The sequence below is a fragment of the Mchenga conophoros genome, linkage group LG1 (assembly GCF_057382185.1).
Source record: "Mchenga conophoros isolate Kocher_MC1m ecotype Shallow Benthic linkage group LG1, M_conophoros_male_GT1.1, whole genome shotgun sequence".
Lineage (NCBI taxonomy): Eukaryota > Metazoa > Chordata > Actinopteri > Cichliformes > Cichlidae > Mchenga > Mchenga conophoros.
The window spans coordinates 24,549,584-24,576,669 of NC_140526.1; the positions used below are offsets into that span (position 1 = coordinate 24,549,584).

A 27,086-nucleotide genomic window follows, 5' to 3' on the forward strand; every position below is an offset into this window, starting at 1 on the left:
ATCAAACAGCACCCAACAAGGACAAGAGCCCAGTTGTATCACAGCTGATGCAAACCCAGGGCATGTGCATCTCCTCAGCTCACTGTCAGACACTCGTCCCTTGTTTTGGATATAACTGCCCATGTGCAATGCTTCTGTATACACAAAGCCACTTCACACAGCTGGCCGCCTTTCAGTGTTATTGTGTGCTTTGAGACCTTGCAACTTTAAAGACATGTGATTGATGAGCACTGACTCTTTTGTATAGAGTTATATACAAATCATCTATGAAATCATCTGTTTTGCCTCCATCCATGTTTCAGTTTTCCAAGCACGTGCTGTCTCTGTGATATCTTGTGTTTGAGCTTGGTCAAGAGTGGCTGTGCGCCTCTTGGCAGCACTTGGGGCATGATGCTAATCAGTACTTGAATAACGTCAAGTAAACCTCCCAAATCAGGCAATGTTATAATAATAAAGCTGAAGCTAGTTTCTCATTATTTAATAAGCTGACAGAAGATAAGTGTTGTGCAAAAGTCTTGAGACACCCCTCATTCCTTGATGTTTTATATACAAAAATGCAAAATAGTTGCAGTGATTTCTTGAAATGTGCAAACATTGAAATTCAGTAAATAATGCAAAACCAAGCTATGAATCAATATTTGGTACGGCCACCTTCCCACATAGCAACCAGGTCTGGCTCGGATCTGGTATCAAGCCGGCACTGCTGGCTGACTTCTGGCATGATAAGACGGATGTCATCCAGATATGGGCCAGGCCTGGCATAGATGGCACTGTTTATGTGATGGCATGCCATATCTGGCTCAATTGTGGTTTGGTTTATGTGGCCCAGGCCCATAGAAAACAGGTCTGGCCCGGATCTGGGCTTCAAGCTGGCAGAGTGTATGTCAACCAGATGTGCGCCAGGTCTGGCAATGATGGCACTATTTATGTTCCTATTTTCCTGTTTTAGTTAGAAGACCCAAATGCCATGTTGCAATACTATACTACTATAGTAGCTGGCTGTAGCTCAGGAGGTAGAGCAGGTCACCTACTGATTGGAAGGTTAGTGGTTCGATCCCTGGCTCCTTCAGTCTGTATGTCAAGAGTGTGAATGTGTATGAATGTAGTTAGGAAGCACTCAGTTAAGAGAAAGTGTGTGACTGGTGACTGTGGCATGTTGTATAGAGCACTTTTCGTGGGAGACTAGAAAAGCGCTATATAAGAATCAGTCCGTTCACTGTCTGAACGGAGTCATGTTACTTTTGCACAGTTTTGCATGTTCTGGCACATGTTGTTATTACATGGCTTGATTAAGGTACACATTAGGCTGACACCTGGGCCAGAGCTGAAACTGTTCTGGGCCCGCACAGGGCCAGCAGTCTGTCTACAACTCATGGCTCATGGCTGCACACAAATTACACGTGGCCCACAGCAGCAGGTTGATTTCGGCATCTGTCACACCAAGGACGGTGTCAGCATGTAAAACACAAGATTTGTCACAGTTGAGTAGATGCCGACATGACTGCTTCATTTATCTGAGACAGTAGGGGAGGTGGGATGTATAGAGTGGGTTCTTGGACACGATTCTCTATGTATGTGTCATAACAGCAGTTAGCCCCACCACCTACTGAGCACAGCAGTATTAGAACACCGCGTGGGCGCAATAAGGCTTCCCCCAACTAAACACCATGTTAATCTAATCCGGTTTTGTGTGATTTTAGTTACTGTTCACGTAGACGATTCAGTAAAGAAACAAGAGGGCTCATTTCACACTCTACTAACACATTTTTCATTAGGAATTAAAAGAGAAACACACAGGAAATCTGCTCATTGAGAGATTTCCAGACAGCCTTGTTTACATATAGAGACACAGATGCTATGTGTTGATATTAAATAATAAAAAGGTCACCAAGCCGGAGTATTACATTATAAATAACTACTAAACCTTTACGATAAAACTGTAGACTTTGCAGCTGATTTGAACTTTATTTTGAAAATATGACAAAAAAGAAATCAAATCAGCCCACGCTTGTGAATCCACACATTTTCTGTGGGTGGCAGGGGACGTTGGAACAGGAGAGAAGAGAGACTGAGGGCGAGTGTGAGGGGGAGGTGGGAGAAAACCAGAGGAGGGGGAGGTATTGCGGTGTACCTGCTGGCCAAAGCGATTCTCACAATTTGATTGAGCTTTATATTCAGCTCTGCAGCAGTGGCGTGTCTAGAAAATTTTTGTTGGGGGGGCCAGGTAGGGGCACAGATTTGGAGAAGGGTGGCAGATTTAATTGGCAGATAATGTTTTAAAAAAAATTCTACCAACCCTTAACCATAATTCAATAATCCTATAAACCTAATAACCAAATGCACTTTTAACTCTTATTAGAATGAGATTTTAACCACTACGGTGCAAAGTTTTTAGATACTGCGTTGATAAAGTACAAGAGATACAATCAGTGCTTTGTCAGTGTTTACTCAGCATTCAAGGACAGCAATATTTGCATAGTATTTTTACTGACATATACTGCACATATGTTTTGGGCAAAAACATTTTTGAATATTAAAATACGAACATTTGTAGCAAACAATTGACAAATTAGCCATTCCAATGCAAAACTTTCTCTGCCTGTTAAAAAAAGAAGATAATCTTCTCACAAACTGGTGTTTGATTTTGAAACAGGAAAAAAGTGGGGAAACAAATGAAAAGACTAACATTTGAATAAAACCTGAAAGCAAGTAAATACTTTCTATGCTGCCTTATGGTAAACTTTGGTAATATTGATAAAGAACAACACTGGCTGATGATGAAATACATTCAGCTGGCATGGTGACACTGCCAGTATAACCTGCAGGGCTGGACTGGGACAGAAAATCGGGCATTTTGACTACAGACCGACCCACCAGGTATTAAAGCCATAAAGCCTTTGAATGAAAACAAACCCTGTTGTGACAGTGATGTACAGTCTTTTTGGTATATGTATGATTTCTATACATTTTACGTCAGATAAAAACTTTGGTTGTAAGATTTAGATAATTATTTAATAAAAGCGAGATATTTTAAATGAGAATAGGAAAGAAAAGTATTTCTTTGTGCCCCCTTTCCCTGTTAATGCCCTACCTGGCCCCCTGGCAAAACTTTGCTAGACCCGCCCCTGCACAGTTACCAGCTGTCAGCTACATAAAAAAGGATCCTGGTGGGTGGTCTTCACGTTTCCCTCTCACCAGATATCCAAACCGACATCATGACCAGCAGCTTTACAGCTGTGGCTCCAGCAAACATCAGCTGATACTAGAAATTAATATTAAATAAATTCTAACAACAGCCGATCAAGCTTAAACGTGCTGCTGTTGTTTAGCGCGACATCTGCTGGTTTCGTCTTTCTGGCGCAAAGTGGGCGATAAACAAACAAGAGAGAAAAGCCGATCAGCTGATCATCGATCAGTTTCATGATTGAAGTAGCAACAGGAGAGGGAGGATGAGAGAAGAGGCAGCTGTGCAGCGTAAAGACAGAATAAATCCAGCTTTGTGTCTTTTTCCATTCTAGCTGAAGTTCGGGACAAACTGCGTCTCTTCTCAGCTCAATACGAAACGTGTAATATTTTCTCTGATTGAGGGACCATTCCATTTTTTTAAGGAGCCGTTGGCAACTCTACTAACTAACCTTATGAATAAAATAAAGTTCACTATCAGTAACATCATAGCAACCGAACAGCTGTATAAAAACTCCAAGCTGGCTAGAACGCAGTATGAGTTATTGCAACTGACAGTAAAAAGTCAGCACAACGAAAATAAACTCCACCTAAACTTAGTTCATATCTGACCCAGATAGACTGCAGGTCATAACTTCTTACCTGAAGTTCAGTTCACCTGACACTCGGACTGGCGGCTGCCTCGGGGCTCTCCTCCTGCCTCCCCTTCCCTCATCCACCTGCTGCCTCTGTGGAAGCCCCGCCATAGCCACCACCAAACAACGGAGTTATTTCTACACATCGACCTGCATCTGGCCAATCCACCACCTCTCATTGTTCATGCCGTTACAAAAAAAATAAAAAATAAGTCAAATAAGCCCGATGGCCAGTCCAGCTATGTTAACCTGCAACCAAATCTGCAGCTCCATACAGCAATGTTACGACTTAGATTACATCTTATAACTCATAACTCTTATGTTAGCTCCCCTCTGTAGCCTACTGTCTGAAATATTCCACGGCTGCAATAATTCTTTAAGTGTTATTTTTTCCTTGGTATTCTAATTTCGCCGAAGTTTACTAAACTCAACAAACTTAATATTACTTACCGGGACATTTATTCTGTCCTCATTTTCTTTCACCGAAAAATTGTTTCCTGCAGTGACGTCTTTCGTGCTTGGCTCTCCTACCTTTGCTAACGTGATGCACATAGCGCAGAAGCCGATGCTGCATTCACTTACACTCGGATATCTGAGCGTCACCGTGAAAACATAATCGGACATTTGATATTTGATTGAATTTTATTGTTTTGCCTTTGGGGTGGCACCTGGGGTGGCCAGTCTGGTTGGGGGGGTGGCCTGTGCCCCCCCAGGCCACCCCGCTGGACACGCCATTGCTCTGCAGGCCCCATTGTTTCCACAGTTCTCGGAAGTGAATAACTAAGATTAGTTTTTTTTTTAAATGCAGGTGTAGATTTAAAAGATTTCCTGACAAAGGGTAACTACCACTGCAAGCAGATTTTTTTGCCATGTGTTACATTATTGAGTTATTAATAGACATGTAGTAGATATGGCAACATTATAAAAAGCAAAGGGTTAGAAAAGACCAGGCTCAGACACCAACCTATAAATAGAAATTACATAGATACCATGAGATGCTTTTTGGAGTTAATCCAGTGTGAAAAAGGGACCGGCTCTGTGGGATTGTTGGCTTTTTTTGAAGAAAAGATGGCAATCAAAAATTTTCCATGGTATTTCAAGTTTCAGACATGAAATCGTACTCATATCTTCATGCAATCACCAAAGTTTACTTTTGATTTCAACACTCCTTTGTGAGGCTGCAACACTTAGATTTCTTTATCAATTCATCTTTCATTGCTTTTTAATTAGTATTTACTTAATTTAATCAGAAATGTCATGAAATCACAAATGTCTCTTTACAAGCTGATGGCTTTGGATATTTTGTTGTGGACAACTAAAGGTGTTAAAACTCAAAGATATTCAATTTACAATAAGTCTCAGTTGGATAGAAATACTTACACAGTAGTTTTTAAGGTTACATCACAGCAGCAAGAAGAAGAGAAATGTGCCAAAAAATAATAGGAATGACTTTCTATTGAACTGGACATTTCTTTAGATTATACAAGATATTCAAATATTTGTAGTAAGCCGTACAATACGATTAAAATTGCACTCCATATGTTCTGTGTATTTGAGTTTAGATTTTGGCTTAAAGCTGTAAGATTTGTGTAATACCCCTCAGAGTGATGGTAGGTTTGTGGGCGGGCAGCAGTGAGTGAGTAAATATGGGAGTTAAAGTGACTCAGTCAGGAGGTGGCCTGAAAGGATCCATGGCATTTGAACAGCCTCAATAATTTAGTATTTGGTCACTTAGAAGGAAACACTAAAAACAGCAACAAGCAATGTGAGGCCACTTTACTCAGACCACACTACTGACAGCGTTTGCTTGATTGCAACATGATAACATCTTTTTACTACATTAATAATGCCGCACCATTTAATTGTTTTTTTTTTAAAATCATGTACAAAGGGCTTTACTTTAGATGGTGCATACAGTGCTAACATGGTGCATTTGTGTTGAACTGTTGCTGAGTCAATACAATCTTTTTGGTGTTTTGCTGTCTGACCTGTGAGATGGGTATGGGGTAAGGGCCCGGAAGATTTTCCTGAAGCCGTACAGGGTCAGGTGATGCCCAGGTGTTTCCTGTCACCTCAACAGTAACAATGCCAGCGGAGAAGAAGGCATCTGCCCTCCCAGCCATATCCTTCACCATCACTGAGAGCTTGTAACGACCACACATCTCTGGGTCCAGAGTAGAGGCTCCTGGTGGTGACAGAGGCATAAATTATACAAGAAAGCCTACAAGACTTTCTACAAGACAGCACTTTATTGGAACATATGTTTTACTTTCCAGAGTGCAAAAAGGCAAAAGTCCTGAAAGCTAAACAAGCAAACACACCATAATAACATAAAGACACTCCAATAATCAAAGCATTAACATGTCCTCACATGTCTGAGTGCTCCTTCTATCCGTTCTTTTGCAATTTCTTTGTTAAATGGAAGCAAAATAACATAAACAGCCGACTTGAAGTGTAATTGTGACCAGGTAGCCTAAAGAAAAGGTGCAAAAATCAAGGAGGCAATTTTCACTGCTGCTCATCTTGTGGAAATCATCAGCAGCGTGGGCCAGAAAGGACCGGCAAGTGTGAAAGTCATCCAGCTCCTGCCAAATCGTAGCAAAGGGCAATTCCAAAGCTACAGAAATAGCACTGGCACACAAGAATTTCTCGCATGTGTGTCCGCTGGACTAGAAGCGATATCACTGAATAATGTTATTGTAATACTTTTGTATCAAATATTTATACATTACTGGCTTTTTTGTGATGTCAGGCTTTTCCAAGACTTTTCATTATGTTCACATTTTGATCCTGTTTTAACAACTTCAACTTGCGTTTCTCAGAAGTGTTTTAAAGGTTCTGTACATATGTCTGCCTCTATGATTAGAAACTGACCACCAACAGCTTTTTCAGGAAAATATCAATAATAAAAATATTTCCTGATATTCTTTGTTTTGTTTTATGGGGGAAAAGGATTACTTGGTGTGAGTATTGTGCTCTTGCAGACAACATATTTGGACAATAACAGATTTCCTTTACTTAAGCACATTCATGTGGAAATAAATGAGATATTACAGAGAATTTACTTTTTGATTTTAATATGGAATTATTTAAATCACTTATTTAAATAAAAGAATTGTGTTTTAGAAACGTTTACACACACTAGATGTTTAAAGGTTATTGGACACTTGGATGCTAAATCACTGGTGGACTGAAGTGCATCGTTTCAGTGTTGATATCTGCAGAAAAGAGCTCACAGCAGCTCATACATGGGCTACAATTTAGATTCCATTGTGACAATGAAGAAGATAATAATGAGGTTCACTGTCAAAGAGATATAAAAATAGTTTGCCATAGTCAATATCTGGATTTTTTTTTCAAGCAAAAACTATGCATGCACATGAAATCTAGACAATTGCTGGCAACATAGTAGACCAATCAGTGCAAGTCTTGTGCATGATGGTGAAGATAAACCTGTTTATGACTGCAAATCAAGTCAAGAATGCTCGACATTGATGATGGTGAGCATGTTTCCCTCTCTGTTTCAAGATGCAAGCAAAAACTGAAAAGCCAGATTAAGGGTCTCTAAAGCCTTAACAGAAAACAGTAAGGTTGTGTAATGGTTTTGTGGCCTTGTGAAATGAAGTGAAAGTAAAGAAAAGAACTGCTCATGACCCACAGCATACCAACACAGAGCTGCTTCCTTTTGTTGCTTTGGCATGCGTGACTGCTAGTGCATCTGATTTCATTGCTGAATGGAGCAACGGGATGAATGAATGAGGTAGAGGAGCATCCGGTCCATTAGAATTCACTGCATGCCATTTCATCATTCAAGAGGACAAACTGTCTACATGATAAGCTCCTAAGAAATAAGAAAGCAATTTTTAATAAATGTAAAGAGTTGGCCTCTCAAATTGCAGAAAGTTAAACCTACATTGTAACGCTGCACTCTAGGTGACCCTCCACGCTGATTTGTTGGGAAAATATATGTTGAAGATTCCCTTTATGGATAAAACACTCCCCACAAAATTATCTTGACTATTTCCTTTCAGCGGCTGGTTGAGACTGACCTTCCTCAGTGAGTGAAACCTCCCCAGAGACGGCATGGATGGAGAACATTTGGCTGGAGGGAATCCTGGGTGTTTGTTCCATCAGGCTGAAGCGCAGATCAGCGTGGGGACTGTTGCGGTCATCGCGATCTAGCGCTTCCACTTGCATGAATGGTATTCCTGAGAGATACGGGTGACACAGAATTAAAGAGTGGGACAAAATGTCTCAATTTCCATCCTAACTATACCAAGAAAACATGCTGATGTGAAGGCAAAAGAACAAAAACATGGGTTGTGTAACAGCAAATCTTAAAAGTTAAAAGATGAAAACTCTACAAAATGCCTAGTCTGCACAGACAGAGTAAAACAGTAACAGAATTAGCTTCAGTGAGTTGACCTTTGTGGGAAATTCAAACAGAAAGCTGATCAACACAAAGGTGTATGTACCATCATGGTTTTCTTAAATGAGAAATACATAAAAACATAATTGAGTTAATACTATGAGCTAGACCCTGTGTATATCGAAAGGACTTCAGATGGAATACACTGGGGCCTTTGTATCAAATAAATGTGATCACCAAAACCCATGACAAAGTCTTTTTGTGTGTGTGTGATTGAAATGATGCTGTTTGCAACGTTATTAAATCTATTTATACTGATGTTAAGGTTAAACTGCCGTTTCCACGGAGATATGAGGCATGTTTTTTCACTGTTGACGACATTCAGCATATTTCATAAATCAGGACTGACGAATGTGACCCAGCCTTAAATTGGCTGTGTAATACGTTCACATCTGAGTGCAAGGTTCTCGTACCCTTGAGAAGCCCGAGCTGCACGCTGCCTCTCATGCTCTCCTCTATGAACGTAGGCACGTTGTCATTCTTGTCGATGACACACACTTCAACATTGAAGCTCTGATGATGCACTGACGTTCTGAAGGACACCTGTGACGCGAACACAAACATGTTCTGTAAGAAACACACGCTGGAGCCCGCGTCCACCCTGTTCATGCGAATCGTTTAGCAGCCCCAAACTGCTTTGAACAACAGCATGTGATCATTATGAACAAGATGATGAACAAGAGTATAAAAATGTATTTTCTATGTGAACTATCTGTATGGCACATTGGAGAAAGTCATTCATTAGCCGAAACATGACTGAAAATTGCTTTCGGTGCACTATGATCAGAAAAGAAATGTTTTTATACCTGCAGAGAGTAAGACGGCTGCTTTTCCCTGTCCAGTGGTTTTAGGGCGTACAGAAACTGAGCATCGACTCCAAATATGCCCTCATCATCTCCTGTTACCACCAGGTCACTATAATTAGATGGCAGGCTTTGAAGCTGTGGGGATGAAGACAAAAAGTATGCATGAAAACAATCAGTTTGTCATCCTGGTTAATGGTTAATGAAAAAACATGCACTACAAGCAACTACACAGATGCACCTGCATTTAAACTAGATGACATTGCAACAAATGCAGCATGATTAAAGTGCAAGCGATAATCTGCTCTTCACGTTTTATCCTTTTCTGGTAAGTTGGTTAAAATTGAGCTTTTTTTACTCTCTGCCGTGTTCACTAAGAGACAATAATTGAGCTCCCACAATAGCTGACCACCATTTGTTCCATGTGCCTTATGAGAAAGCAGAGCTGTGGTTTTCCAACAAGCAGCAACATTCCTTTGGGCTTCTTGTGAAAAAAATAACATTCAAATACTTGAATAAAAGATAAAGGAAATTCTCAAAGTTGAATCTAAATCCGATGTCTTCATCTGGAGGCTACGCGTTTGTCTCTCTTTATTCACTTTGTTAGTTAAAAGTGTGCTAATCTGCTTAAAATAGCCCCAAAAGAGCCACAAAGTGTACTTATGTTTGAATAAGATAGAGTTTGAGTTAGACTGAGTAGGACATCTTTACTTCTTCTTCGCCTTCTTTAGACACCTCCCTTCAGGGGCCACCACAACAGATCATCTGCCTCCATCTCACCCCGTCCCAGCTCTCACATCATCCTTCACTGCATTTATGATTTATTTTGAGGTCTTCTGGGTGGATGAAAGGGCATTACCAAAGCAGGAATGGACCAACAGGCTGATTTGTTTGAGCTTTTATAAGTGTTTTATTGACAGTAAAATATGCTTCAGAATTTCTATTTACCAGCCTCCTGCCATTCAACTTCCCCAATGACGAAATTACTTGATTACAAAAAATCCATACAATGTTGCAGTGCTTAATGAGAGGACGCTCATGGATGCTTTGAAGAAAAAATATAGCAGCGTCTGAAAAATCTACTTTAGAGCAGACGCTGAAACTGCGTATTTACAGTAATCTGCGAGTTTAGCCCTCTCTGACGAACGCAACTTCATGAAAAGGTTTTTGCCTTAAACGAATGTGAAGCAATTATTATGTCTATTCCATTTATAACACAAAGTGGGGTTATTATCCTCCATTGTGGCCATTAACAGGCTATTTGTGTGTGAGTCAAAATGACACCCAGACTGACATCAAAGCCTAAATATATTCCTATGTTTCATACAAGACGTGACGACACCACAGTCCAGCCCAATAAAATGCCAACATTCATGCTGTTGCATAACCCAGAGGAGGTCTGACTGACAAGTATGAATTAAACATCCTGTCTGCCACCCAGATGGACTATATGCAGAGACTGAGGCTGACACCTGACAAGCATTGTGAACATGCCAATTACCAGGTTTATACACTTTCAGGTCTGAGTGCAGGAAAACACACAGATCCAGCTTTGGTTTGCAGCATAATTTCCTTTTCTATCAGTTTATTTTTCAACATGTTACTGATTACCGAATGATGATTTTAAATGTTAAATCTTGATTAAATTTTGCATTTCTGACTTTTAAATAGTGAAAGGTCACGCTTACAACACAGAATTCTTACTAAAGTGCATTTGAAATCAAATCAGCTTGTATTTCTGCTTAGATATATAATTACCTAATCGCCATGATTAAAAAGGTTACGTTTAGAGAAACACATCTGCTTTCTTGGAAAATGAGCACAAGAAGTACAAGAAGTTTTAAGTGCCTTACCTTGGTTAGATACCATGGGAAAATACCATCGTAGTTTTCAGGGACACCAATTTTAACATTCGTCCCAGCACATGGTGCAGATGTATAAAGTACTGCCCACTGTGAAACAAAATATTGTCTTGGTAGCAGCTAAAGGTTCATGCAATAATGTTATCTTAGTATGAAAGGTTAATGTAATACAAAAAAATCTGCTTACTATGAGAGCTGTGAAGAGCATTGGTGTAGCTCCTCTCTCGGCCATGTTCCCCCTTGCAAACGGGATAAATGTATAATAGCATTTCAGACCAACTGGTCTTAGCACGACAAACACTTTGTTAAAGAGGCACCACTTACGAGAGGATTTCGCAGTTTTTAAATGAGCAACAGCGTGCACTCAAATGCACAACCACCTATGAAACCACTAAATGCCACATTTGAGCCCACACAGTGGACAACAAGAAAGACACTTTTGATTGGAAAGCAAAAGTAAATTTCTTTTTAGGTTAATCTAAAAACAAAGCGTATTTCATCATTAATGCCTGACAAATATCTTGTAGCTGTGTAGCAGTACCCAATCACTCTGAATTATGGTCATGGTAATCACTTACAAACTCCTCTAGCTGCAATTAAAGCCTCCAAAGTACAAAAGATAAGCTGTGGGTATACTGTAGCTCGACAGTAATTACGATAGGAACATGCAATTAATAAGAAAATTAATAAACAAACTCTATTCTCTAAACAAAAATGTTTCATCTTACCTTCTCCAAATGATGCGTGTGCTCCCTCTGAGAGGTGTGAGAGGAGTTTAAATTGGGTGGAAAAACTGAGCACTTGTACTCCTTTTGGTGGATTAATGGTTAACACTTTGCGAGGAACATGCTTAACTGCCTGTTTTCCTTCCTGCAAAACCAGTGACCAGTGAGGTTCCATTGCACCGATAAGATCAAATGAATATTGATGAGGATGTACGTCCACATTTACTCAATTTCTGCTGCGTTACGCTGAATGCCTCGGTGCCTTGGGATTAAAGACAGAAGGCAGTTTATGGATTGGTTTTTATATTTTATTGAAAAAGGAACTCAACGTAAAAAGAATTTTCAAATCATGTCAAAATTCACAAGACTAGTATAACTTATTGCTTTACTCAGACATTCACAACCTGAATTCAGCGTTATGGGAAAAAAAACATAGAATAACAGATGTTTTGAATAGTCCTCAGTAACTCTGCCGAGGCACGAACCTGCGTACCACACTTCAAGTAAAATATGACTCCAGAATACCTATCATCATTATCCTTTGCCTTGTCTTACAATACAATGAGATGTATGTTGCCTTCAGCGTGACTCAAATATTAGTATATACATCACCCCCCACCCCCTACCCATTTAGTTAAAGGGCACAACATTAACCTAACCGCAAGGCAATTTCGCAGCACATAGAAATAACAAGCCTTTGTGGATTTTTTTTTTCATACATACTGATGACAATGTGTTTAAGGCAGACAATAAAATAAATGCAGGTTATCACCATGATATAACTCAAACAACATCAGTCATTTCATTAACAATAGCTTCTTTTTGCTTTTGGTTGATGTCTAGAAAACAAAAATATATTTCAGTACAGTTCTGTTAGTCCTTTTGGGTTAGTGTTAAAACACACAGCATCTGGTCTTCAGAGGCCAAGGGGGAAAAAATTGTCCTTCTGTCCCATCTGTCACTCAGAGAACTGTTAGGTCATGGCAGGACTTTGACTTCTGCCTGAAAGCCATTTTCTTGTTCTTGCGTGCGACCATGCGACCCAAAAACCTTTTAGCCTTCTTGCCGATGCTCTCTCTGCGTCTGCAGTTGGCCATGCGCCGGGCGTTCTCCTCCTTGCTGTCTTTTCTCAAACGGATCTGTCTGACGATGCCCTCAAACAGGTCCTGCACATTGTGGTGAAGTGATGCAGACGTCTCGATAAACTTGCAGTCGAATACCACTGCACAGGCACTTCCTTCTGTAATGCAGAACACAGGAAAGAAGATTAAAACCCTGAGAAAGTTCACACTGAAATGGAAAACTGTAAGCTTAGAGATGACGAATTAGCCCTAAGTCATGAAAGCGGCAAATCTCTGGCAGATTGCTTGAGCTGCAGAGGAACCTGAATCAACCTGAGCAGTCAGCTGTGAAAAGTGGATTGACCCTAGCAAAATCAGTGAAGCTCAACCATCTGTCAGATTCTGTCTTGAAATGCCTCAAGCAAGGCTTTAGTCAAGTGGATTCAAATCTATCTCCCCTGACTGCACATTTTAAGATCGAGTTTATTAATCTCACTTACCATCTATGGACACCTCTCTGGACCGCACCAGGTCACTCTTGTTGCCCACAAGGATTATGGGAATGTTCTCTGACTGTCTGGCACGGCGCAGCTGAATGCGGAGCTCCGATGCCTTCTCAAAGCTTGATTTGTCTGTCACTGAATACACAATGATGTAGGCGTCTCCCATTCTCATGCACTGGTCCTTCAACCACTGGCTGTTATCCTTCAGGAAAGAAACAGAGACTAAATTTAACATCATACATGGCTGAATGCACCTTTTACAATTTCAAAATCCCTGAATCAATGCAAATGGACAAACACTTCAATAATAATATATAAGTCTCACCTGTTCCCAGATGTCATACAACACGATGGATGCCTCTTCTTCATCCACCAACATAGATCTATCGTAAGTGTTTCCTAAGGGAGGAAAAATAAATATTGTGTTACACACTGGCAGGGAGAGCAAAGTGTCTTTTATCTGAGCAATCGTGTTTGCTGTCAAAGTGTGTTGCTGCTATTTTTTTTTCCACTCTGATTTTTGGCACTTTTTTTTCTTTCTGAGTCTACTCATTAAACCAGATCACAGTTTGTGATCACGCCATCACTGGCCTTTTGTAGGTTCCCTTCACATAGTGCTATTGGGTGTGCTTCTGACAGCTGGTGCCGCACTGTATGTGGAAATAGCAATAATCAATGCATGCACAGTCCTCATATAATACTGAATTGTACAGCTTTAGTGCAGCCTTTCTGTAATTTAAAAAACTGCAGCATTTGTTTTAAATCTACTGGAAATAAGTGTGGTGATGTAAATTGTAATAGTGCACTTAAAAAGTAATATTACTTTAAAATATGTTATAACCGTCCTTCTATATATTTTAGTGTTTGTTCAGTATTGTATAAAATTAAATAAAGCAGCCGTTGGCATGTCCATTTATTACATATCTTCACAGACAATGAAACATCTTCATTGTGTGTGTCTGAGAGTGTGGGTTGCTATGGTTGATGACTCATCCCCAGCATCACCATTTACCTGCTTCATCGCAGTCGTGACTAGCATCCTCAACTCCTCCAAAGACGCGCGCCAGGCTGGACTTGCCGACACCGTGCTCCCCGAGGAGAACCACTTTGTACACCTGGGAGTCCGCTTCGCTGCTGGTGGAGATCACCGAGTCGGAGGAGTCTGAGGCGTAGCTGCCACGGTGCTGCTCGCTTGGGGAGTAGGACGTGCACCGCAGTAAATTGGACAGCTCGTCGGTCTGTCCCGTCTGTGGCGTCGTGGCGCGCAGGTCGCGGTCGTCCACGGGCATGCTTCTCCTGTGTAGATTGGGTAAATTCATTGGGAAGGGCACGCTTCCTCTCCTCTTGTCCATGTTCCTCAATTTGTCACCCTTGTTCAAAGTCATTGTGCTTCTATCGAGGATCTGTGGATAGATGTGCCATGCGTAAATTTGCGATCATTTCAGCCACATTTAAAGAAAGAAGCGCTATCAAGATCTGCACAGAAATACAGTGGGAGATCATTTTACAAATATGTTTACCATTGTAAGTCATATTGTAAAATAAAAGCTGTTATTCCACATTTAAAGTAAATATATATAAAAATGGTCGACCTGACCTGCCCACATGTTTATTCACAAAAAAAGGTCAAAATCTAACCAAAGCTTGAAATCTCTCCCCAGCGGCCCCTTAAAAACACTTACTCGGTGCTGAAAATTAAATCCAACGAAGGCAATCCAGTAATCCTTGGTATAAAAAGTTGCTGTAGCCGAAAAGCGGTTTTTGCTCGAGTCTGATCAGAGTCGCTGCTCGGGTTATTTATACAGGAGTAGAGTGACGTAGTAGGGATTCGCCCCGGAGACTCGCGTCTCCGTTTATTGTAGTGGTGCGTAACGGTAACATCATGCTGCGGAGGGGGTGTATGATTGGAAGAGCTGAGGAATCTCCCTTCCGCATCCTCAAATGGAGCTTACTTCTGAGGGGGCGGCCAGAGAAGTCTCGAGACTTTGAAGAGGGGAAACCCACTTAAAGCTGGAGTATAAATATTTGATATATATCTAGGAGATGGTTCTAGGTGGGATGTTATAGCCTCACATCGTCACGATGCAAGTGTGTTCAGGTTCACACACTAAATTATCTTAACGAAATGTGTTGTCTGGATCCAACTGATCTGATCTATGAGCAGTGGCCACAGCGCGGTGGTCAATGCTACATGTATGTAATATCATGAGAATGATATGTTGTTATAATATAATATAATATAATATAATATAATACGTACTTTCTATAAAAAGCTAAATATTTGTAATTAGACAAGGGCTTCATACAACCACATTTAAATTAAATTTTCGGAGCATTTTTAAACGGTGCTATAAATGCATAAAATTTTAATACACTGTAGGTGGTGGATTATACTCCATATATCCCACCACCTTGGTCTTTCCACGATGAAATAAATGATGCAATCATCAAAACCGTCCTTGAATTTGTAGACGCCTCCTCTTAAGCAGCCAGGTCTAATCTTTATCCGTTATTCTGGTTATACTGTTTGACTGTGCAAAAGGCTTTAAATGGTGTGTGTGGAGACTATTTCTAGTGCTAAAGGAGAAACACAGAAAGCCTTAGTTTTCTATATTTCACGTCTGGATGTATTGATATGCTAAATATGGATCCAGCATATTCTGCATAATTATTTGGCTGAATATCAGGCCAACAGCATGACGGCACGGCTGGTAGTGATATTGTTAAGTGTCACGTTCAAGTGGATATTGTAAACTCTGAATGGTGCGTTTCTGCCCTCTTGTGGTTACGTGCAGGCATTACAGTTGAACCTTTTGAACTCGACTATAGTGTGCCAGGTGTTTAATATTATAATACTGCACAATGAGTGTGACTTAAGTATTACTTAAGTATTACTTCTGCTGATGTTTGCATTTTTCCACTGTTTCACTATTAAAGAAACTAAATCTTTCAACATTACATAATCAAGTATAGTTTAGTTCACACCACCCTGAAAAAACAAACCATCACTACACCACCCTGGATTTATACTCTTTTCCAGAAAATAGCTGATATTATGTAACTGAATGATGTTTAAAACACAAATGGAAAAAAATCACATACAGTTAGTCACAAATACTTAGTTTTTAAAAATTAAGTCCAGCTTGTTCTCATCATATTTCAGCTTCTCCAACACAGTTTCCATATTCTCATGTATTTCTGTTAACTGGACAGAATGAACAGTTCCCACGGATGCAGAGTAATTGCCGCTTTTAGACTGGCATTTGTACAGACAAGGAACAGCCTCCATCACTGGATGTAGTGAAACATTCAAAGATATAGAAAAATATAATAATAAAAATATCTGGATCGTGTTTCTAATTGCCACTTGTGAAACAACAAAATGAGAAAGAAAAACTGACATTATTTTTTAAATCAGCAACCCAAAATGTGTAAATAACATGTACAGCAAATGTGACACATGCCTTTCTCAGATGAGACATCATGTCGCCATCTATTGGCCATAACACAAATACAACGAATTTGTATAAAAAATAAAGCCATATAAGATGCATAGATTTAGTAACTGAATAAACATTAGTAAAATAAATAAATAAATAAATTTCAGTAAAAACAGTACAGAACTTTGGATTTGACAGAAAGTTTTTATAATGCTTCCTTCTGAGGTGATTTCTGATATTCCTGTGTTTTTCATGTCAATTGTCTGTCAGTTGCTTATATTGGTAAGTATACTGTATCCACCACGATTTACGAAAGAGTTATAAGATACATGAATTACCAGTTTTGTTATCTTAATGACTCTGCGTTTTTTTTTAATCTACATTAGCATCAACCAAGTACTTTTGGCGACTTAAAATATATTTATAGAACTCTTATCTTACGTTTGGTGCAATTTCTGCAGCCGGATCATATTTCTCAGCCTGATCTCTCTTGAAAAAAATTTTTTTTGCTTTTTTTTTATGTGAGTGACATTTATTCAGGTCAGTACATAAAGTCACTTTGCCAAAAAGTAATTGCAGTTTCTACCATGTAACAAGAATTTTCTTCTGGACGAAAATGCATTGATATAAATCATGAGAGATATATTTGAGACATATTTGACAGATTATACGCCAACAAGTCATTTACAAAAGTTTTAATGCCGGTGATCAATTTGGCAGATACCGGAAATCACTTTTTTCCCATGACACCGGAAACCAACCAATAAATGTGACACTGCACATGCGCAAGCCTCTCGTGCGTTCGACCTCTACTGCAAACCGGTGAGTGCTAGCCTCCTCTGTCAGAAACTGGGTTTGAATTAAATATATGCTCTTAAGTGTTCTTTGTTGCTCCGTATTTTTGTAGTCTATTATTCACAGCGTCGTGTAGCTCGTCTGATTTTCAGCTAACTTGCCTTTAGCGGTATTGTGCGGTTTTTTTCTCCTCTTGACCTTAATTGCGTGTCTACCTGATTTTTGCAGACTTTGTACTTGGTTGTTTAGCAAAAGGCGCAGTGTCAAATAGCTAACGCTTTGGTTTTTTTGTGTTTCATGTGTTTTTATCTGTAGACTTCGGATAAACTCCAGCTGCTGTGGGTGACCTGACCAGAACGTCCCATCGTAATGTATGCCTGCTCTAAGTTCGTCTCCACGCCCTCTCTGGTCAGTTTGATTGAATGAATGAAAACTGATAATTGCTAAACTGCGCCTGTTTACTGATTGAGTATTGTTAGCTGCACTTCCGTCATTGTAAATTATTATAAAGTAGGCTGCTAACACTGGCTGCGAAGCAGTCTTTGACCCTCTGCTAAAGTTAGCTAATGCTCATACCTACAAGGACGTCCTAGCTTCTAATCAGGAGGAAGCTCACTGTTTTGGTTTTCCATCATTTCCTCCAAGTCCACAAACTTAATCTAAAGGATATAACGTATTCCATGTAAGGCTTGAAAAGAGAATCAAGAGAAACATTTTAATGGGTCTCTGTTATTGACTTGTAGTGTTATATATATATGTAAAAGCTTTGTCACTGCAGCTGATGTAGGTCTTTCTAATGCTGTTCTAGCATAAATTATGGCGAATCATGTCAAAACAATTTCCCCCCTCTAACACAGGTCCGTGCTGGATCCAGGGCGCTGTACAGACCGCTCTCAGCAGCAGTAGTGTCAGACGGCAGGAGAGCAGAGGTGAGTTGCCCGCAGAGCACACCATTCATCAAGTGACATTTGTCATTTTCTATATTAACACTGTGCAAAAAATAGAAAAGGTAAAATACGGATTTGTTTTATTTTAAGTTAAATGGTAGTAGTAGCAGTAGTTGTATATATTTGAGATCTTCTAACAAAGAAGCACATTGATTGTTTTTATTACCAACAAATAGTGCCACCCTGCTCACATTATCCCAAAGAAACATTTCTGCAGGCTGAACTGTATATTGAATTGTTAACTGTGGAATTATGGCCACATATCGTAATCGGGTAGATTTAACATGCTGTCTGTGGTCAGAGCCAAAGCAAAAATGACTAATTCATTGTTATGAAAGAACAAACAGAACGAGAGTGTATGAAACGTCTTCCATTTTGTTTTTGCAACCCTACACACTGTGCATCTGTGTATTTCTGTTATAAATATACAACTATAATAATCTTCAAATGGGGAAAACTCCATGTGGGGGTTATTAAAGTTAAATGAGAATCTCAATAACTAGTAACTAAATTTTATAACGGTAAATCTTCATGTTCCCACAAAAATGGGCCATAATGTGATGAGGTACGATTAGAAGCTAGATGTAGTACATCTTAAAATAAGTTTTCTTTAGAGAGGTCTTATTTGATGGGTCTAAATTTTTAGCAGAAGTAATGCTTGCATTAGAAGTAAACTTTACCGTGTGGGAATTATTGTGTTTGATACTTTGGTGGTTGTTTTTCAGACTGCTTCGCTTCTGGCACCACTGAGCGGCGGTGTCTCCCAGCAGCAAGTGGCATTGCGGGGATTCCAAACCAGCGCCGTGAGCCGTGACATCGACACTGCTGCCAAGTTCATTGGAGCAGGAGCTGCCACTGTGGGAGTCGCTGGATCTGGAGCCGGAATTGGGACAGTGTTTGGCAGCCTTATCATTGGATATGCCAGGTAAATTTAACAAGTCCCCTGTAGTAGTAATGAGGCCATTTATTTTATTTTTTTACTGTCGAGAAGAGAACGTTTTAGTCTTGTTTACTTAATACCCAAGTTCTCAAAATAATGTGACCTAGTGAACAGGTAATGACAAAAGAAAGAGGAGACCTGAGTAGATTTCTGCCATTTGGCGATTAATTATAAAACCAAAAGATACTTGGCATACTTCATTCTAAATGGCATCACTTAAAATCACTGGGAAAGTGAAGTTAGAGGAATAATGTTTGTTCGTGAAAATAAGATATTAAAGACTTATTTAGCACTGACTAATTATTGATTGTGCTTTAAGCCAAGTCAATCATGGAAAACTTTGGTCTAAACATGCCTCATTAGCTGTACTTCTTAGGCATCAGCACTACTTGATCTCACTGGCCCCTCTGTCTTCACAGGAACCCCTCTCTGAAGCAGCAGCTGTTTTCTTACGCCATCCTGGGCTTCGCTCTGTCTGAAGCTATGGGTCTCTTCTGTCTGATGGTTGCATTCCTCATTCTGTTCGCCATGTAAAACCAGCTGTGAAAGGATAACTCACAATGTTAACAAGAATAAGCAGTTTGAACAGCTGTGTGATTGCTGGTTATCATGTTTATCTTTGTGTTCTTGAAAGATCTGAATCCATTCACGTATGAAACTGGCAAAACATTTCAAGGACTGTTGTGTCCTCGTTGTATATTTAATCAGCAGTTTTTGTTAACAAACATGCAACCAGTAACAGAAATAAAATGTTTAATTCCTCAAATGTTTTTGTACATTTGTGAGGGGAGGTGGGAGGGCTTTCAATAAACATAATGGGGGATACCTGGTAGGATCATGGACCTGTTCCCTTTTAAAAGAAACTCGTACTGTTGTAATGCCAAGCTGTGGAATGAAGTGATTTAAAAGCAAATGTAGCTTATTTATTTAGATTATGCCCATGGAAATGGGTGCAGCGATTTATTGAAATGTCTAAACCTAAATGGAAATACAACACAAAGGCAAAAAATGTTGAGGTCCGATCTCTGGAGAGGCCAGTCCATGATCGACAGTGTTCAAATTCTGTTTTTTCTATCCAGGTATGCTTTTACTGTGTGTGTGTGTGTGTGTGTGTGTGTGTGTGTGTGTGTGTGTGTGTCATAGTCAATTAGATGATCAAAATCTGACTCAATTCCACACATCTATGGATAAACTGAACCCCCAAACCATGGCAGAGGCTCCACCATATGTTATAGATGGTTGTAGAACTGCTGTATTGCGTCTATTTGAAACGAAATAATTCGACCCTCACTGAGACTAGATAAATCCCTTAGATTATGCTGCTAACAGAGTTCCTAAAATTTCCATTTAAAATCGGTTCCTTGACATTGTACGTTATGTAGACACAAAAGTCCTTCCTCACCTGGGTCTAATGCTTTTTTTTTTTTTTTTTTTTTTTTTTTTTTTTCTAAATGCTTGGATATTTTGTAAGTCAACCTGTCTCCGCCAGGTTTGAGTCCATTATTACACCCTTACCAACGACAACAGTTTTCCGGTTTAATAGGTGGAACTAAAGCACCGTTTTTGTAGTGAGGGGAAGGATTTGAGGAACGTACTCGTTAGTTTTTAGTGTTCGCCTGTGTTTTTTGTGTCAAATAGATTTGAACGTTGCCGAAAATAAATTCGGACGTGTCAGCTGTGCAGTATCAATAAGACGGGCTAAATAAATGTTTTCAGTAACGCAGTTGTGCCGTATCTGGAGAAAATCTAGCTTTAAAACTAAGAAGTTAACGCCGACACGTTTGTGGCGGTGTCGCTGGTGTAACTGTCACACAGACCGCGATAATGTATCTCAGCAGCTTAATCCAGAGGATCCCCGAAATAACCAGGTAAACAAACATCAGGGAATATGATGTATCCTACTCCCCCCCCCAGTGTTTACTTTTTACTTTTTTCAACAAAATAGAAAATTCTTAATTTAAATTTAAAAATCTATTATTTGCATGTTTTCAGGGGGAATAAAAGCAGCGTGGTTATTATAGTTTTGTATTTCATTATTTATTTTTAATCAGATTTTTTAATTTCGTCTTGGTTTTTTTTTTTTTTTTTTTAACCCAGGCTAGTTTCAGTTTCCAGAGTGTGCTTGCTCGTCCCAATTAAAATTTTAGTTTTTGTAAATGTTAATGTTAAATAAAATGTTTTAATAACATGTTTTTTATTAGTTGCAATGCTAGTTTTCGCGTTTTTAAATATTGTTGTATTTACTGCAATAAAAACTCATAGCTATTTAAACCAGTTGACTCAGATTCTTGTAGTTATTCAAAGTATCAATAAAGATGGACGTCAAAGCCCCATCAGGCTAGTTGGGATAATAAATTTGACCAGATCTACATGTAATACGTACAGTCAAACCTCCCAGGGTTGATTTTACACTGGATATCCACCAGGGGTAGCTGCTATATAAGACCCTAGTTCTTCTTCTTTTTTCTTTTTTTGTAACTTCACTCTTCCATAACCTAAAGGGAACATCAGCAAAACTTGAATGTACATCAGTTATTTTTGTACATAAACTATTGAGCTGGAAAATAGAATAACAAATTAAAAATTGTACATTTATCAGTGTATGTAGTGTTTATTTAAGATGTGTTTCCTGAGATAGTGGTCTAAAAAAGTTTTTACCTGAGTGGGACTTTCGACGTCTAAGCAGAAAATGTGCCTAAAGTGGATTTTAAGTTTACTTTGTATAGATTTGCCTAATTTTATTTCTGCCTGGTCTTCATGTAATAGGTAACAAAAAGGCACAAGAAGCAAAGAACTTTGTGTCAACCAGTGCTCGATCACTTTGACCAGCAGTACAGTGAGGAACTTGGTGACTTGTGGCCATATGCAAGGTAAATTTCACCTGAAGTAATCATTATGCACGTGGACAGTAATTCCACCTTTTCCAAACTGAGATTAATTCTGTCCCTCAGAGAAGTGCTGCTGGACCCTCAGTCATGGCAGTATGGCATCATGCTCAATCGCTTCACTGCAGTGACAGGCATTGCACAGATTCTTCGAGCCCAGGGCTTTTCCACATTGTTGCCACAAGCAGATGTCTCAGTGCTGCATTCTAATGGTCCCTCCACGGTGTTAAATTCTAAATACCAAGAAGGAAAAGATACTCTGTCAACTCTCTGCATTTCCAAGGGCTCTCCAGGTGACCCCCATCCCCAGTCTGACAACAGCTCCTTTGCACTCGGTCAGGACTCTCAGTCAGAACCCGCCCTCAGTTTTCCTCCTCCTTCATTACAGTGCTACATCCACCCGTCCCCCCTGCGATTTCCCTCTCAGGCTCACAGGCCTGGCCAGCTGAAGCAGTACTACCTCCTCAATGCTGCATCCTTGCTTCCAGTGCTGGCTTTGCAAGTCAAAGATGGCGAAAAGGTTCTGGATCTTTGCTCTGCTCCTGGGGGGAAAGCCTTAGCCATAATGCAAAGTGCGAGCCCAGGTAAAAGAGACATTTTTAGAAGACTTTATTTTGATTTTATTTATACTTAATCGGATTAAAACAACCCCAAATGAATTACTCTATTAGTAAAGGGATGTTCACAGTGTAGCCTTTTTTCCAGATTATGTGTGCTTGGTAAAAAAGAACTTGGGGGAAAAAGAAACATGTTGGCTTTTATTTTGAATATTAAACACACACTTTGCATCTAAGTCGCTGCAGATGATTGTAAGGAATATTTTTGTCTGCTGCGAATAACCCATTTGCATTGAATAATATAATCAGTAATGCTGCCCTGTGCTGTGTTCCAGCGCTTCTCTGCTGTAATGAACCAGATCTTCACAGACGGGACTGGCTTGCCAAAACCCTGGAGTCCTTTTTGCCTCACTCACTAAAAAGCAGAGTGATTGTGTCTGCACAGGACGGACGGTCTTTTGGGCAGAGCGAAGCGGGTTTATATGACAAGGTTGGCAAAGAAATCCTATCATGTTTATGGCAGCATGTGATTTTGTCCTGTAAAATGGGGTGACACTTATTTTCCAAGGCCACAGCTACAAATGAATGAGGACAGCAAGCCTTTGAACAGAAACTAATAAACTCAGCAGAGAGGAAAAAAAAGAAAACTGTTTATTCAAACTAGGAGCCAAGAAGAAGCAGACAAATAGCTGGGAGGAATCAAAGAACTCAAAGTGACTCATATTGGAACACAATATTGAAAAAAGGAAAAGGGCTAAAAAGAGTTAGAGTAAGGCACCGTAGGAGGGGAAAAAGGCTGAAAGGTAATAGAGTGCAAACAAAATGCAGAGGAGCTTTTTTGAGGGATTTCCAAAATCTGAGAACAAACTTGTTGAAAGGTTCAAAGTTCAGATGTAAAAACTTCAAAGCTGTTGTCTTTTATTCAGTTTTATTTAAATGGTAATGGTTTGGTTTTTAGGCGAAATTTATCTTCCACCTCCACTGACCAAAATTGGTCTGTTGATGGCTCAGGTGCCGTGGGGAAAGTGACATTTATGTGGATTATTTTAGACACCTGCAGCATTTTTCATTTTCCTTACATTTTTTTATTCCCTTGCTCTTCCTCTTTGACATGGGCACCAACTACTCGCATTCCTTTCTCTCGCTGCCGTAGGTTTTGGTTGATGCTCCATGTTCTAATGACAGGAGCTGGCTGTATTCGTGCAACAGCCAGCAGGGGGAACAAAGATTGAAGGAGAGAGCCAGGCTTCCTTCACTCCAAGCACAGCTGCTTAGGTAAGCACCCATTCTGACATTGGAAATTCCTGCTTATGCATTAGCCTTATGGTACTCTAATATCTCTACAGGTTGAGAAAAAAAACATTCACTATCCTAATGAGCACGCAATTAAAATGCACTGAAGGAATGAAGGGAAGGTACCGTAGTCCAGTAGTGAATACAAATGAGAGATAAGTTCTAAACTTGTAGATCAAGAAATGAAGAGTAACTGGATTTAGCAGAACTGCTGTGGGAACATCGTTATTAAATAAGTAATTAGATAATCAAGAAAGATGAGAGGTGAGAAAGGATCAGTCAGGGAGGAAGTGATCCATTACTTAACCGGTTATCCAGCTGGAGCCTGTCCCAGTTATTATAGGGCATCTACAGTCAATTTAGAATCAACACTTAACATAAGAAGCATGATTTTGGACCGTGAGAGGAAGCCGGAGAACCCGGAGAGAACACAAACTCCACACAGGAAGATCCTAGATGTCTCTTGTGTTCAAACCAAGGACCATTTTACTAAGAGGTGACTTTGCTAAACACTGCACCAACCGTCAGTAAAATTACAAACTCCCTGAAAAAAAGATTTCAGGTAGATTGGATGGTAAATAAACTTTGTTTCAGGTCTCCAACTCAAAATAGCTTGGAGAGTCAAGTGGAAGCTGTAGCAGTTGCAGTTTTAGTTGTAGTTTGAAGATCAGACTGCAGTTAAATCAGTCAAATAACACCAACAAGCACAATATAGAAACAGCATATACAGTTTTTTAAAGTGAAAATGTGTATTGGTTGGTTGAATGGTTACAGCATATTCTTTGATGCAATTTAATTCTAGCTGAGGTCTAAGGTGGAATATTTGTCTGCTGATTACAGGTCTGCACTGTTGGCGGTGTGTCCAGGAGGCACTGTGGTCTATTCAACCTGCACTCTGTCCAGCTTTGAGAACTTTTCTGTGGTTGAGACGGTGCTGAAGGACTTTCCTGAGGCTGAAGCTGAAGACCTGTGGGAGGAGATTGCCATTCCTTTATCTAAATACTTTACGTTCAGCTCTAACCCCGGACATGGACAGACAACTCAGGAGGCAACCCCGAAGACACAAGACGCTTCTGTGTCCTTTTATCGCCACAGACTTGGCATTCTTGTGGTCCCTCAGCTTGGCAAGTCATGGGGACCCATGTTTTTAGCTCGGATTAGAACACGGAAATAAAATCTTACCATGCACGGGGACAAAAAGTGAAATAGCATAACTAAACTTGCACAATAACTTTGTGCAAAACACCAAAATTTAAATTTAGATTAAAAACACTGCAAATACGCACAGTGCCTACCTGTGCCAATTATGCAAGAGGAAATAAGCAGCAGCAGTAGTTTAGACACGCAGATATAAAGACATTGGTGTCAAAACAAACGTGGTTAAGAAAGTTATAAATGCTCCTGTTTTAACAGTGCAACACCAACCATCTGCTAAACTATAAGTGCTGCAGCTACAGTTTTTTGTTGTTTGTAGCTGCTGGCTTCTCTGTGTGTGTGTGGGTGTGTTGCAGGAGATTTAAGCAAATAAAAATAGAACGCTGCTCACATCAGTTAAACTCACCTCGAGCTATCCGCATCAAAGACAGAACTTAGACAATATTCCAGTACTTAACACATGTGAGCAGTATTTTATGGCAGTTTGTGTGAAATAAAGAGAAAATGGCATGAAAGCAGCCACCTGATCACTCACGAGTTTCTTTTTCCACAGGTCCGCTGCCCCCCTAGGCTTAGGAAGGCTTTATTTTTTATTTCAGCCAGTTGTTTACTTGTCCACCCTGTATCTGTATCATTTTGGTTCATTTTCACTGTTTTCACACCATCAGCTCTTTGTCAGTAAAATTATCTAATTGAAGCATTTAGCAGCCTCAGAGGGCGATGGTTAACTTGGAAGTGACTCAATGCACATTGAAACAAGAGTGAATACAGGACTTATTATATTTAGTCAGCAGCAATATTGCTGCAGAAACTATATGTAAATTAGCAGCAGTCAAAAAATTCACCGTATAAGCTAAAAAGCTAATAAGTTAGCGCCTCCCAGTGACCGCTGCAACAATAAAAACAAACTGAGTTTTTCTATATTAAACATTAATGTATTGTTTACCTCTGAATCCACCTTCTTTCCATTCTGCGGTTAACAAGGACGACCACCTTGGTTCAGAGGACATGCGCACACATCAGAAAGCTTGTAAATCTGTAACGTCGCCGTGTTTAGAAAATATTCTCCACTCAGCTGCTGGCTAAAATGAAAATACAAACCCAAACAGCACTCACACACTCAGACAGATATTAAAAAATGAAGCAACAACACACATTTCCTGCAGGAGGAACAAAGCTGTCAGAATTGCAGAAACTGTTGGCAGGTCTGTGTCTGAGTCTGAACTGCTGCTGTTATTTTCTTGGAAGTGCAGGCGTGTGTCGCAAAGCGGGCTGCATGGCCATGACAACAAGGGAGGCACGCACACATAAATACCAATTAAGAAAATGTTTATTTAGGAATTACGAAATCATGATAGCTTAAACAATGGTGAGTGTAGTAAGCGAGTGAATTTGTAAAGAGATGGCAGATGCAGTTTTGTGCTGCTCAAGCGGAGAACCACATAGTAACTGAGTGGCTAAGGCTTTCATAGGCCAGGTGGTCCTAGCCTCTCTGATTGTGGACAAACCCTATTAGTATGGGCAGAAAAGAAGCTGCCACCCAGTCAAGCGAAGGAAACCAAGATGGAGAGAGCTGATGATGTAAGAGTTGTGTTAAAAACACCTGCACAGTTTAGTCTGTTGGAAGCGACTTTTTAAATTCCCTTTTAATGGTAGAGAATGGGAGTTGACATAAGAAGACAAGCACCACCGTCTCCAAGCCTTATTTACTTTTGACACAAGTCCTCAAAGAATTTTTCAAGTTTCTGTCTAAACACCCATACTCAATGTGAATGTTGGATGTTGTCAAAGTAATGCAAAAACAAGTCCAAATGTTTGCCGACTCGACCAGAAACTAAAGTTTTTCTGTCTGAGAGATTTGTTTAATAGCCAG

At 39.8% G+C, this 27,086-nt stretch overlaps 4 protein-coding genes across 7 annotated transcripts in view; 2 read left to right on the forward strand and 2 right to left on the reverse strand.

Annotated features, from left to right (window-relative positions):
* The window catches only part of cdh16 (cadherin 16, KSP-cadherin), a 29,585-nt gene extending 17,843 nt beyond the window's left edge, over positions 1-11,742 (reverse strand). Inside the window, exons 1-7 of one of the 3 annotated variants that reach the window (XM_085271394.1) lie at positions 11,641-11,742; positions 11,100-11,151; positions 10,904-11,002; positions 9,054-9,188; positions 8,661-8,790; positions 7,868-8,026; positions 5,807-6,003 (exon numbers count right to left, since the gene is read on the reverse strand). In XM_085271394.1, the coding sequence (XP_085127520.1) occupies positions 5,807-6,003; positions 7,868-8,026; positions 8,661-8,790; positions 9,054-9,188; positions 10,904-11,002; positions 11,100-11,144 (765 nt within the window). In that variant the 5' untranslated portion in view covers positions 11,145-11,151; positions 11,641-11,742. Of the gene's footprint in view, positions 1-5,806; positions 6,004-7,867; positions 8,027-8,660; positions 8,791-9,053; positions 9,189-10,903; positions 11,003-11,099; positions 11,152-11,236; positions 11,256-11,640 lie in introns of those variants that run through there. The other 2 variants (XM_085271404.1, XM_085271413.1) reach the window with 2 other exon arrangements.
* Positions 11,743-11,931: 189 nt separating this feature from the next.
* On the reverse strand, positions 11,932-15,044 carry rrad (Ras-related associated with diabetes). The gene is made up of 5 exons (XM_085271426.1): positions 14,884-15,044; positions 14,214-14,604; positions 13,527-13,600; positions 13,199-13,403; positions 11,932-12,877 (listed from the first exon to the last, which is right to left on the reverse strand). The coding sequence occupies exons 2-5, from the start codon at positions 14,584-14,586 to the stop codon at positions 12,600-12,602; spliced, it is 930 nt and encodes a 309-aa protein (XP_085127552.1). The 5' UTR covers positions 14,587-14,604; positions 14,884-15,044; the 3' UTR covers positions 11,932-12,599.
* Positions 15,045-17,358: 2,314 nt separating this feature from the next.
* Positions 17,359-20,089, forward strand: LOC146583421 (ATP synthase F(0) complex subunit C3, mitochondrial-like). Of its 2 annotated transcripts, none has more exons than XM_085271454.1 (5): positions 17,359-17,463; positions 17,752-17,844; positions 18,294-18,365; positions 19,109-19,308; positions 19,743-20,089. In XM_085271454.1, the coding sequence occupies exons 2-5, from the start codon at positions 17,806-17,808 to the stop codon at positions 19,855-19,857; spliced, it is 426 nt and encodes a 141-aa protein (XP_085127580.1). In that variant the 5' UTR covers positions 17,359-17,463; positions 17,752-17,805; the 3' UTR covers positions 19,858-20,089. The 2 variants fall into 2 exon arrangements, with proteins under 2 accessions (XP_085127580.1, XP_085127589.1); XM_085271463.1 differs by lacking the exon at positions 17,359-17,463 and adding an exon at positions 17,581-17,605.
* Positions 20,090-20,218: 129 nt separating this feature from the next.
* Positions 20,219-26,865, forward strand: nsun3 (NOP2/Sun RNA methyltransferase 3). The gene is made up of 6 exons (XM_085271439.1): positions 20,219-21,191; positions 22,090-22,193; positions 22,275-22,792; positions 23,101-23,255; positions 23,919-24,040; positions 24,899-26,865. The coding sequence occupies exons 1-6, from the start codon at positions 21,030-21,032 to the stop codon at positions 25,230-25,232; spliced, it is 1,395 nt and encodes a 464-aa protein (XP_085127565.1). The 5' UTR covers positions 20,219-21,029; the 3' UTR covers positions 25,233-26,865.
* Positions 26,866-27,086: the final 221 nt, after the last annotated feature.

What these genes read in the sequence shown, in the direction of transcription:
- nsun3 (XM_085271439.1), top strand. Translation starts at nt 21,030, where the DNA reads ATGTTTTCAGTAACGCAGTTGTGCCGTATCTGGAGAAAATCTAGCTTT. An exon ending in GACTTGTGGCCATATGCAAG is followed by an intron (nt 22,194 to 22,274) that starts GTAAATTTCACC and finishes TCTGTCCCTCAG; the next exon opens with AGAAGTGCTGCTGGACCCTC. An exon ending in AAGCGGGTTTATATGACAAG is followed by an intron (nt 23,256 to 23,918) that starts GTTGGCAAAGAA and finishes TCGCTGCCGTAG; the next exon opens with GTTTTGGTTGATGCTCCATG.
- LOC146583421 (XM_085271454.1), top strand. Translation starts at nt 17,806, where the DNA reads ATGTATGCCTGCTCTAAGTTCGTCTCCACGCCCTCTCTG. An exon ending in TCGTCTCCACGCCCTCTCTG is followed by an intron (nt 17,845 to 18,293) that starts GTCAGTTTGATT and finishes CCTCTAACACAG; the next exon opens with GTCCGTGCTGGATCCAGGGC. An exon ending in CAGACGGCAGGAGAGCAGAG is followed by an intron (nt 18,366 to 19,108) that starts GTGAGTTGCCCG and finishes GTTGTTTTTCAG; the next exon opens with ACTGCTTCGCTTCTGGCACC.
- rrad (XM_085271426.1), bottom strand. Translation starts at nt 14,586, where the DNA reads ATGACTTTGAACAAGGGTGACAAATTGAGGAACATGGACAAGAGGAGA. An exon ending in TCACGACTGCGATGAAGCAG is followed by an intron (nt 13,601 to 14,213) that starts GTAAATGGTGAT and finishes TTCCTCCCTTAG; the next exon opens with GAAACACTTACGATAGATCT. An exon ending in CAGAGAGGTGTCCATAGATG is followed by an intron (nt 12,878 to 13,198) that starts GTAAGTGAGATT and finishes TCTGCATTACAG; the next exon opens with AAGGAAGTGCCTGTGCAGTG.